This window comes from Dipteris shenzhenensis, chromosome 22 (assembly GCF_047967505.1).
Source record: "Dipteris shenzhenensis isolate YYH24624 ecotype China chromosome 22, Dip_SZ_1.0, whole genome shotgun sequence".
Lineage (NCBI taxonomy): Eukaryota > Viridiplantae > Streptophyta > Polypodiopsida > Gleicheniales > Dipteridaceae > Dipteris > Dipteris shenzhenensis.
Genome location: NC_141617.1, coordinates 48,132,107 through 48,143,755, shown reverse-complemented (window position 1 = coordinate 48,143,755; position 11,649 = coordinate 48,132,107). Strand labels below are relative to the sequence as shown.

Here is an 11,649-nt window from a genome sequence, read left to right as displayed (position 1 = left end):
GGGGAGGGGGAGAGTTTCAATTAAATGATAATGCAGGATAGGGGCATTAAAAAGGAAGCAACTTGAGATTGGGGAGGTAGGGAAGGACCACTTATGAAGGAAGTATTAAAGAGGAAAGGACATCCCAAAGGGGGAGGGGGATGAGGGAGCATTTATAATGTTATTATAACAAAAGGGGCATATATTATTACTTTATAGCTTAGTGGTAGGGCTCATTTGTGGGGGAAACAACGTTCTAACCCTTTCTTGAACCTTTGGGGAAGCCCCTCTTAGACATGGATTAACCTAAAGATCAGCCTATGCATAAAACATATTAACCATGGAAAAATATAGGTTAATTAGCCTCCATACACCAAAACAAACTAATTAATTGATTTATTTTTATGTGCAATATCAAAATTGCATTAAGAGAAAGTAAAAGTTCAGCCCCCCAAAAGACTCTCAGATAGTCACCTAGAATTTCCTCAAATGCATGCTTACATCTGCATTGATTTCTAAACACATAATTATTATGCATTTTTCAGATCTGTTTGGTGACCATGCCTCTTATTAACTGCCATACCTCATATATGCTTCATTTAATTTCCCTTTATCTCCTAACGGTGCTTGTTTCCATGTTGGATTAATGATGTATGCTTTTCCAAGCCACTTGCAAACTTGTCTCAAATACCGTGTGTAAAACAGAATTCCCAAAACACATGATAGTGTGTTTCTTTCTTAGATCTGCAAAATAAGTAGAGAGGTGATACTCTCGGGTTCCACTTTGATAGTCTAGCCCTGATTGGCATCTTCCCCACTAACACTCTCCAAAGGAGTACATTCAGCTTAAATGAAGGAGTAGCATCCCAATCCTTTTTAATCTAAACCTCCAAGTGTCTACCCTGTCAAATGGAGCATTACTTTAGCCGTTATCTACGCACCATGCTTGAAATATGTCCATAATCCTCATTTCTAAAGTCTTTTAGCTTGTGTTTCTGCAATAGTTTACCAGAGCAAGGCATGAAACCCTTGAAATCATTTGAATCCCTACAAGTTGCACTAGTGGGCTAGTCATCTTTGATCTTATTCAAAAATTCATGCATAAAGTTCTCCTCTTCTTGTCAAACAAAAGTTTTCACGTACTTCCTGCAATTGCATCCACCCATTACCACCTGGATCCCTCACATCACAAAATACAGACAATTGTAGTGGACAAGATGAATGGGGGACTTGGTTTAAGATGGATGAATGCTAAGTGTAAGAGTTTATGAACCAAATGGGAGGGTGGTGATCGTGGGCTATACTAACAAGATATTGGATAAGTGAGAATGGACCTTGTGGTGTTAAGTCTGAATGGCAAGATGTGTTGCTAAGTGATTGTCACTTGAAGATTCATCAGCAAGAGCTGGTAACCAATTTGGTCAATACATGGAAGTCAGCTACTGTCAATGTTTTTTGGGTAGGATGCAGATCATTGTATGGCGATGCATCTTTAGGGAGATCGCTATGGCTCTCTAGTTGGCCTTTTAAGTATGATGTTCCTTTCAAGATATATCCAAAGCTGGGAAAAACTAACTAATTGAATTCAATAAGGAAGAGCCATTTATATGTCCCTATGGAAGATGTGAAAACAAACTAAGGCAGGGTTCACACCACCCACCCGGACATGGGCAAAAGGTGGAGTGAAGAGCACATATCCTACATGGTCATAGGAAAGGGGAGGCCCAGATGGGGATTTTAAAAAAAACTTGTTTGCCATATGAAGGCCGCCCATGGAGTGGGCTGTGCAAAAATAAAAGCGTGAACTACTCCTGCTGGGTATTGAACCCGCCCCGTGGGGCCTAAATATATATGTCAACCTTGGATCCAAACCAATCAAATTTGCTCGTAACAAATGGGCAATCTATATTTATATCTTGTCCACTAGTGATGTGGTGTGAACCAACCACTCAGTGGACATTGCCACCACCATCCGAGGCGGGCTGACACTGAGAACCAATTAATTGAATTGAATTAGGAAGAGCCATTATATGTTCCCATGGAAGGGAGCACACTCATTATATGTTCCCATGGAAGGAGATGTGAAGAAGCACACTCATTGTAAGTGCTTGTGACACTTCCCATGAAATGTTGAGCGAAGTTGTGTATAGATTTACTATATGCAACAAAAATTTTTCTTTGCAAGAGAGAGAGCATGCATAAGAAGCTCTTGATTTAAGAAGTGTGGCTTGCACCTTTCTGTCCAAGGACGACGCTCGTCCACACAGAGTGAGAAGGTTCCTAGGAACCTGCGTGAGCTTGGAGGACCGATGTGATTCGGCCACGCAGCGGCAACCGCCGCTCGGTAACGACGCGTTTTAAATTGCACCAAGTCGCCGGCATTTCCTCAGCAATCTCTGAATATACATGCAGTAGCGTTGAAGTAGATGAAGCCACCGAAACACATAATTTGGAGCCGGCAATTGCAACGTTCTTCTTCGTTCCACACCTCATTTACGTTTAGGTCGCGTGTCCCACACCCGCGAGAGGCAGAGGCAGAGGCAGAGGCAGTGCCCACCTGCATTGAGGGAGTCGGTGGTAGCAAGGGACGTTTCCCCATATCCCTATGGACCTTGCTCCGTTTGAATTGGCACATGTTGCTGTGCTGCCCGGATTTCTAGCCAATCACCAACCGGGGTCGCCGCCACCATCAGGGCAGTTGGAGCGAGAAGACGCGGCAATGGAGACGAATCAGACGATTTCTCGTCCGCTATCCTCATCATCAGACACCAGAGTGGAATCGCGGAAGAATTGAGAACGTTGAGAACCGGGAAGGAGAAATCGGTGCACCGGTCACAGGTGACCGTAAGTAACGTGCCTATCGATAATACAAGCGCTTGTTTCGTGACACCTTTGGGAGTCGGGACGGTCCGCCCTTCATTTCTAGTTTTGTGACATATAGAGGTTCGAGGGGGGTTTCTAAGAGGGCTTTCCCACGGCTTGCTAGACCTGGCAAATATGCCAGCGCCTTGGCAGTGGGCAGCACAGCCCAGCAATCGTCCCTGCGCAGACAACAATGAGGATGTATTTGCATGGAGCCCGCCTCTGCTTATCATAATCTTGGACGCTTGTGCATAACTGATCTCGCGAGAAGCCCTATTAAAGGTTAATATGAAGTTGTGACCCCGTAATGCTCGGGTGGAGAGGCTTCATTTCCGTCTCCACTGCGGCGTTGCAGGTGCTCAATGCCAGCCCCTACATTTCGGAACGTTTCGAGCCCAAGCATTCCCCAGCTTTTTGCTCAGATATGCCAAGCGTGGGAATGTCCTCTAAGTTTCCTGCTATGCAAGCAGGATGGCCAGGAAACGCCCATGCCAGCACCGTTCCCTCATAGGTCACGTCTCACTGCCACACCCAAACTCAGTAATGTCCTACCCTAGGGGCTAGAGATGGATTTTCCCCTCTCTAGCCGGTCATTTCGAGGCTATATATCTCCCACGCACTCGCATCGTTGGGTTTTGCAAGTTTTTTGTTTGCTTCTTATGATTTTTTGCAGGGTTAGAGGTCTCTTCGTCAGAGGTGGGGAATGAGCAAACTGCTAGCAGCTCATGGGAACGTTCTCTCACCTCCGCCCACAAATGTTGCTTCAGCAGTCTGCGGAGGAGCATGGGAACGTTCTCTAAGAGCGCCCTCCCACTCTACGCTCGTCACATTTCGGTCCATCGCCCAGAACTACTCACGAATGCTACTTCGACGTTTTGGAGCAACGAGTGGGAGCAGCTACAGGACATTCCAAGAGAGCACAAATGCCAGGAAATGGCAAATTGTCTCTACACCAAGGAGGTTCCCACGAGCAGCCCCATATTTCACAAATCTCAAATCTGGCAATGGAATGCCCTATTGGAGATGGGAAAATGGTCTCTCTAGGCAGGCATTTCGGGACTAGCCTCCTTCCCACCAATCTCTTTGCAGATTGTAGGGGTTTCTTTGCTGACACTTAGGTTCATTTGTAGGTTTTTGTCAACTTCTAGCGATGAAGAGGCTCGTGGGAACCAATGTTGAAGGAGAGCTAAAAAATGCTTGTCAATGCTCTAGTAGCAGCTCGTCAATGCTCAAGCAGCTTCCCATGTATGCATTCCTTGGCTATCTCTGACGATACTCCTGTGTTTTTTACGAAAAGCATGGAGACGGATTGGTAGCAAAGCAGTTGGCCTCGAAATGCTCGGCTGAAGAGGGAAATTTCCCATCTCCAGCAGGGCGCTGCATTGCCCATTTTCATCCTGGTAGAGCCGTGGATCACTTGAGGGAACATCATAGGCATTCACAAAAGTTAGCAATTCTGCTCACGTAGCTGTGAGCAGGAACGGGCTCTAAGAGCCGCTCTCACTCCACAATGCTCAAGTAACAGTCTTGAACATTTATGGGCATTTGAGAGTTGTCATTCCCATTAACTCTCGACTCTCTCCTCTTCACCCATGATAGCAAAAACATCCTTGGTTGCAATAGCCAAGGGCCCCAAAATGCCTCTTTTTTCCCATCTCTTGCGGGATGGTAGATTCCTAGATAATCGAGGTGGCTAGTGAGAACCTTACACGCCTACAAAAATAATGTGAATTTGTAGCATTTATGCAGAATGGGCCATGAGGACATGTCCTTCATGAGCACTAGGGAAAAAATTAGGGGCAAATTTTAGCCCAACTAAAGGGCAAACTTGGAGACTTCTCCAAACTTTTTGGGGTAACTTTTAGAGTTCCTTATTTGATAAATTCACCCAAAAATGCAGTGGGCCAATTTTTAGCTTTAAATTTGATAAATTTTCCCTAAACATGGTAATAGGGCTTATATTTATAACGCTACATGGGAAAAGATTCACCCATTGACCTACAATTTCATAGTTGTGTTTCCCCCTTAATTTTTACCCTAATGGAAACCTATAACTCAATGAGCACTCCTCCATGGTATCTAAGCCATTCTCTTTATTTATGTGTGGTTAGGCTTTTTGATGTGTTGATGAATGTGCAACTTAACCTTAACATGAGCATGCAATTACTTTGTCCATGCAAGCACCTCCATTTTATCGACTTCTTTTGTGTTGCTTTGAGCATAATGCACACTTTTTAAAGTGGAAACTTTGTGCTAATCTTTAGAGATTAGGCCTAATAGAGGACCTTCAATGTAGCAAATGTAGATAATTTTTTTGAATTGAATGCCACACATGATAAAATCCTTTCCCTTTGTCAAAATTGAGTTTCTAAGTCATAAACCCTCTCTTCCAGTATTGTTATAGTCTTGCCTAGTGTTAATATTATGACATTAGTATGTAGTTATATTGCACAACCTACTACACGAGAGCATTTTTGTACTTTAATTATAAGATCCTTGATCGTTCAACATGAACCTTTTGGGGATGCATGCACCTTTGTCTTGAGGTATTCAATTTGTACAACACGTAACATATTCTGTTCAGTAATGGGGGGAGATTTTCTAATCAAGGGGACTTATATGTTCATGGGATTTTTTAAAGTTGAAATTATAACATGTATACATATGGAAGCGAGGAAAGCAACTATACATTAGTAGTGGTAGACATATAAAGTGCTTCCAAACTTCAACAACACCATAATCATGCGATAATTTGTGTGCCAAAACCATCATACACCTGTACCTGATGATTGTTTTTTTAACATTATTGTTGCTTTTCTTAATCTCTTGGTCCCCTATCACTCTACTTGTTCACTTGTGCTTGCTTTGTTGGTTGTCTTCATTAGCTAAGGAAACATGCCAAGTTTTACTTTGAAAATCATGGGATGACCTCTGACACGCTAATGCTTACATTGTAGGCACCTTCTATAACCCTAATTGTGGAGGCCCTAAGGTTTAAATTGGGCTAAGAAGGCATTGCATTGTCTTCTTCTGCTTCTACATTTATTGTGCATGTGCATTTATGTGGCCCTATCAAAGAGTTTCTCAACAAAAATGCAAGGCCTTTCGAGCTCTTCCTTGCATCGATTTTATTCGTAAAGCTACATCATGTTGTTCATTAAATCTAAGTTAGAGAATGGACATGACAACATGAGATCAAGATCCTTAGCCCATTTTGAGCTCTCAAAGAAAATACTTTTCCCATGCCCCACATATGTGTCCATGGGGTAGGGTTGTGGCATTGCCATTCTTCATTTGAAGGGAGGACACTCGCATGCCATGCAAGACTTCTTGGTCATTGTAGATAGCTGAGCCTTAATTCCAAATTCCAACGACACTAGACCATAGAGCATATTCTAAGATGATGCGAGGGGAAAAAGGGAAAGAGTCTCCCTCTCGATGGAATCACGATCCTGATCTTCTTAGAGATATATCCGAAGAGCCCACGAGGATCTTCCCTTCACTTAAGCCCATCATCCATGTGCGAGCTTGCACCGATTTCACCACTAAAGGTTGAAAGGCTAAAGGAACAACTTCGCTATTGTTGGGGTCCGTTTCCATTATCACACTTACCTTCCATCTTATTTTTCTTTGGCCTCACCTAGCATTCTTCTCTCTCCCACATGTCTTCTTCCCCTCGACGTCTCATCCGTTTCGATCCTCCCCCTCTCATGCACCTTGTTGATGGATCTTGCCGGCCTTCGTTTCCTTGCAAGCATTGCCAAGATTCCCCTGCCATGAACAGCTGCTGGAAGAAACAGAAGCAACCGCAGCAGCAACAAGAGCAGCAGAAGCAGCAGCGTGCCCATCCTTGGAACAACCACGAGAAGCGTAGCGGGTTCGACCCAAGGGATCGGAAGCCTCAGCGGTTTAACTCCCCCAGGCTCCCAGGGGAGAACCAGCGTCCGGGTGTGGAAGGACGATTGATGAAACAGGCCGCCGAGAAAGGCTCCCCTATGCTATCGGGTGAGCTGGCGGGAGACAGATCCAATTTGGATTTCTTCCTCGAATGTACCACCCCCAAGGTCCAACGCCAACATATGCCCAAGGTAGCGATCCGTTCTTTTGCTGAAATTTGTTGCTGTTGCTAGTCATATAGCCTGTGCATTGTGGTGAGAGCTCAGAATTATGTGGCTCAATACGAAATTTGATGCAATGTGATGCCTTTGATTAAGCTGTGCGATTGGTTACAAGTCTGATGTTTCGGATAATCTTGCATTGTAACAGAGTTTTCTGAGGGCGCCTACTCATTTCACAAGACTATTGGAGGCAGGAGTGGCGCCATTCTATACTCTAGGCGATTTGTGGGACTCTTTCGACGAATGGAGCGCTTACGGTGCTGGAGTTCCGATCAATCTGCCTTCGGGAGAAACCGTCGTGCAGTACTATGTCCCGTACCTATCTGCAGTGCAGATTTATGTTCACAGCACTAGTGTGTCCTCGGAGAAGAGGTAAATTGCATCCCTATTGTAAGTTGTTGTGAGGGACGGATCTGCTTGGTGGTGAAATACAAGTTTGCGGGGTTGGTCTATGTGCAACGATCTACGCCGTTTCTTGCCTAAGTTCGCACGTTCATGGGTCGGCAACATCTAGCCGGATGCAGGTGTAATCAGCGATGGTGGAAGGAAAACTCCGTTTTTGTGCCAGCAGCTTCATTCTTATTGTTCAGAAGTAAAGTAAGTTCCTGATCATGGATAACGTATCTCGCTGCTGCAGAAGGCTCGGCGATGACAGCGATGTCAGCGATGTGGATTTGAGGGAGAGCAGCAGCGAGACAAGCAGCGACACGGAGGGAGAGAAGATGATGTCGAGCTATGGCGAACAGAAATCCTTTGCTGGTAGACAGGGAACGATCTGGAGAGTATGTGCCCCGTCTGAAGACTCGGATGATCTTAGCTCCGAAGAATTTTGTGCACAACAAGGGGAGCGAGGTCACCTTATCTTCGAGTTCTTCGAGCGATCTGCACCTTACGGTCGAGCTCCACTCGCAGATAAGGTAACTTTCCAGCTCCACTCGCAGATAAGGTTGTTTGCTGGGACCTTGATTTCGCACCTCTCTGCTATGTCACTTTGATACTGCGACTTGATACGCTCAGATTGGGGAACTTGCTGCGGAATTTCCGAGGCTGCGGCAGTTGCGAAGCTTCGAGCTGTCGTCGGCGAGCTGGGTGTCTGTAGCCTGGTAAGCGACGATAGAAGAGGCAATGATTTTCTGAGTGGAGGATTTCGTGTGGAAATCATTTCGAGCTGAAAATCCCTGTTTCCACGGATGGATACAGGTATCCCATCTACCGTATTCCGACAGGGCCGACACTCCGGGACCTGGCGACTTGCTTCCTGACGTTTCATTCGCTGTCGATGCCATTGCAAGGTATAATATTGGTTGCTTGCGGCTCTACCTGTAGCTGCAAGAATGGTAGATGGAGCGCAGCTGAGATGGCGCGTGCGTGTGTTTGTCAACATCTCGATCTTCAAAATGGAGTGGGCGCCTCTTTTTGTTGGATGTTCTGCTCTTGGTCTTGGTCTCATTGCGCGTCTTGCAACAGAAGAAGACGACGATCTGCGCAGCACTATGAACGTCAAAGGCACGGACTGCAGCGGCAGCAGCACGAGAAGCTCACCGGAGGAAGAGGCGATGAAAAGGGTGCGGGAAGCACCGGTTGACGCGATTGCAGCTACTGCGACATATGGAGGAGGAGGGAAGGTGGAGCTGCGAGCTTTTGGGCTGGCGGCGTACAAGCTGAAGCTGAGGGGGGCACTGTGGTTGACGAGCAGCAGGGATGAGAGCAGGCAAGTGACATCGCTAGCCAACTCTGCAGAAGCTTGGCTCAAGCGCTACAATGTTCGTCATCCAGACTTTGACTTCTTCGCATCTCATGCCTGAAGACCGAGGGATAGTTCTGAGAGAGAGAGAAAGCGCTCTTTGTAGCTTTCACCAAACAAAAGTTGTGCAACATGATCAACAACATTGATCTTTTGCACACCCACTGTGCATGCCGCAGCTTCACTATCGAACAAAATATAATTATCCCCTCCCTCGAAGATGATCAAAACAGAAATATTCAAGTTTTATTCCTACTATCTCGGTTCTTTTTACCTCGTCCATATGTCGTAATACCCTCCTTCCCATATTCCGTAATACCCTCCTTCCCAATATAAAAACTAGATTTGGGCAAGGCAGGAGCATGTAACTACTAAGTAGACATTGAACGATATTATCAAATTTTTAAAGTTAAAAAACGAATGAGACATTGACATGAGACGTGACATAGGGTCCTTTAGGACCCAATCCTCTCTGGAAATGTCAGTGGTGGTGATTTATTATAGACTTGGCCATATTGTTTGTGTGTTTTGGGAGTTGAAGCCCAACAAATACGTGAATCTCGATTTATTATAGACTTGGCCATATTGTTGGTGTGTTTTGGGAGTTGAAGCCCAACAAATACATGAATCGCGTCGCTCATAAGAGCTCATTGATTGATCCTCATTGCAGTCTATGCAATATTGTTACATGGACTATAATGATATGAATAAAGGTGTCGATATCTTTCAATCTTACATCCAACTTGTATTTCCTTGCTCCCTCCCATTCAGAACATGCATCACAAGAGGAATGTCATAAGAATTCAAATCGAAAACAAGCGATTTTGAATGGACAAGCAATTAAAAAGATTTGTATGATATTATAGAATATAACCACACATAGTGTGGATGGGGAGACGGCATGCTTCCTTCCCCAAAGAGTTATAATTTTGAGGGAACAGGCCCTTCCTTGGGTGCCGAGAATATAAACGTCGAGAATAGGTCTCGCAAATGGATAAGATAAGGCATATTACTTGAATGTCAATAGCCGTAATTGTAGTCGAACGTCAATAAAATCACTACGAGCAGTTGCTAATACTTTCTTTACTGTAGCTTTTCCTGCAAAAAAACTAGAGCCATCAAGGTGAGAAAGTAGCTTGGGGCCATCTCTCCCAATCTTCACCTGTCTAGAGCACCAAAGAAACATGATGAAAATGCCGAACATTTCACACATGTTCTGTAGGTTTTCCATTGTCATAATGACTTGCATAGGCATCGCAGTGTTGGAAAAGTTTGATTTATACTTGCATGGTTCCTGTCTATTTATAAGGAAACTGATGTCACTAGAATTGGACAAGCTAGCATTCATGTTTGCCATGGCGTATACACAACTTCCCTCCTTGCAATCTAATGTTGTGATGCCAAGCTTCAATCGCTCTTGTTTGAAAAGGGCTATGGTTTCGCTAATGCTTTCGAGATATTATCCATGAAATGATACCCGCATGTTTATACCTCCCAATGTATTGATGCCGCCATGTATACAACGATATGAAAAGCTCTTCCAAAGCAACTAGAGCGATAATCTATTAATAGTAAACCGGGTTGATGATGAACTATTTGCTATCACACTGGAAGGGACCAAGATGAGCTTGATTTTCTAGGCCACCACAATTTGGCAGTTTTGTTCTCTGCAAAAGAGGTCTTGATTTGTAGCATTGATTGTCTTTACAAAAGCGGTGTCCATTTGCTTGCCTTAGCAATCCACCCTTAACTAATACTAGTCTCATCTGAAACTTCCTCAATTGCTCTTTTCAATGCAAGAAGCTAATCATCAATATTTAGGATGAGTTGCATTAGATAAACTCATAACTCGGTGTGTGCTTTCTTCTATGTCAGACTTCTCCTATCGCTCGAAGCACTTAAACGTGTATGAAGTAATAGGAGAACTTCTATTGCATGTTCATGCTGATTTTGTTTGATCTATCGTGATTGGAATCTATATCAATGATGGATTTGGGATTTGAAATTACAAAGTGTTTTGCATCCTTATATCATCAAAACTCAACGTAGTAGTGCCATCAAAGAGTAGGGTTATAAATGAAGCGAATGGTAGGTCTTCATGAAAGATCGCAAGCAAGCATATCAAATAGGTTTGCAATTACAATCGTCTCACACTCTTATCATCAACCCAGTTGGTGCATACGCGATCTAGAAGCTAATTATAGAGCCAAGAATACCTGTGCTTATTGTTGCTGCCACAATCTCTTATGTTGCCGTAGTAGAAGATTTTTTGCTTGAAATCTTAGAATGTGAAGCAAATGACTCTTGTGCACAGCCTGACTTTAGGCTCTACGTATTTCTTGAATAAACTTTACAAACGCTAGGATCAGCCAAACACCCTAGCATATCAAGATTTCCACGAAGCATACCTACAAGTCATGTGTAACATTTGGAAGTAGTTTCTAATACATTATTTCACTCAGAGGAGATTCTTACGATCATCACAATCATATTCGAGCATTGACAGATTGCATTCTTTATACTCTAGCAAATCTTCGAGAGGTTGTTCAGCTTGTTTGCCTGATATTTACACATGTACATACTTGAGAGGCTCAGTTCGTTTGGTTGCATCTCCAAGATGACATCTTGACTTGTGCTTCATTGCTCTTGATTATGCCTATTAGACTTGTCATCATTTGATGTTTGTTATTCAGGAAATTTGTTCAAGAAAGGGCCTAATTTCTTAGAGGAGTAACATTTCTTCTCCTTCATGGGTCAACATTTGCTTGGGTGTAGCCAATCGTGGAACTATTTTCGAGGCCATTTTGGGGCCACGACGCGATGCACTCCTGGGTGACTATTTGAATTTTGCACGGACCCATACTCTCGTCGAAAATTTTCCCGACATCCATGAAGGCACACTGGTGTAATAATGAGACGTAATCTATTTGTTCTAAATGCCGCATA

At 44.0% G+C, this 11,649-nt stretch overlaps 1 protein-coding gene across 1 annotated transcript; it reads left to right on the top strand.

Annotated features, from left to right (window-relative positions):
* Positions 1-6,290: 6,290 nt before the first annotated feature.
* Positions 6,291-9,281, top strand: LOC147888210 (uncharacterized). The gene is made up of 6 exons (XM_087393346.1): positions 6,291-6,929; positions 7,108-7,331; positions 7,597-7,876; positions 7,977-8,062; positions 8,160-8,251; positions 8,427-9,281. The coding sequence occupies exons 1-6, from the start codon at positions 6,504-6,506 to the stop codon at positions 8,762-8,764; spliced, it is 1,446 nt and encodes a 481-aa protein (XP_087249472.1). The 5' UTR covers positions 6,291-6,503; the 3' UTR covers positions 8,765-9,281.
* The last annotated feature ends 2,368 nt before the right edge of the window (positions 9,282-11,649 follow it).

What these genes read in the sequence shown, in the direction of transcription:
- LOC147888210 (XM_087393346.1), top strand. Translation starts at nt 6,504, where the DNA reads ATGTCTTCTTCCCCTCGACGTCTCATCCGTTTCGATCCTCCCCCTCTC. An exon ending in AACGCCAACATATGCCCAAG is followed by an intron (nt 6,930 to 7,107) that starts GTAGCGATCCGT and finishes GCATTGTAACAG; the next exon opens with AGTTTTCTGAGGGCGCCTAC. An exon ending in AGCTGGGTGTCTGTAGCCTG is followed by an intron (nt 8,063 to 8,159) that starts GTAAGCGACGAT and finishes GGATGGATACAG; the next exon opens with GTATCCCATCTACCGTATTC.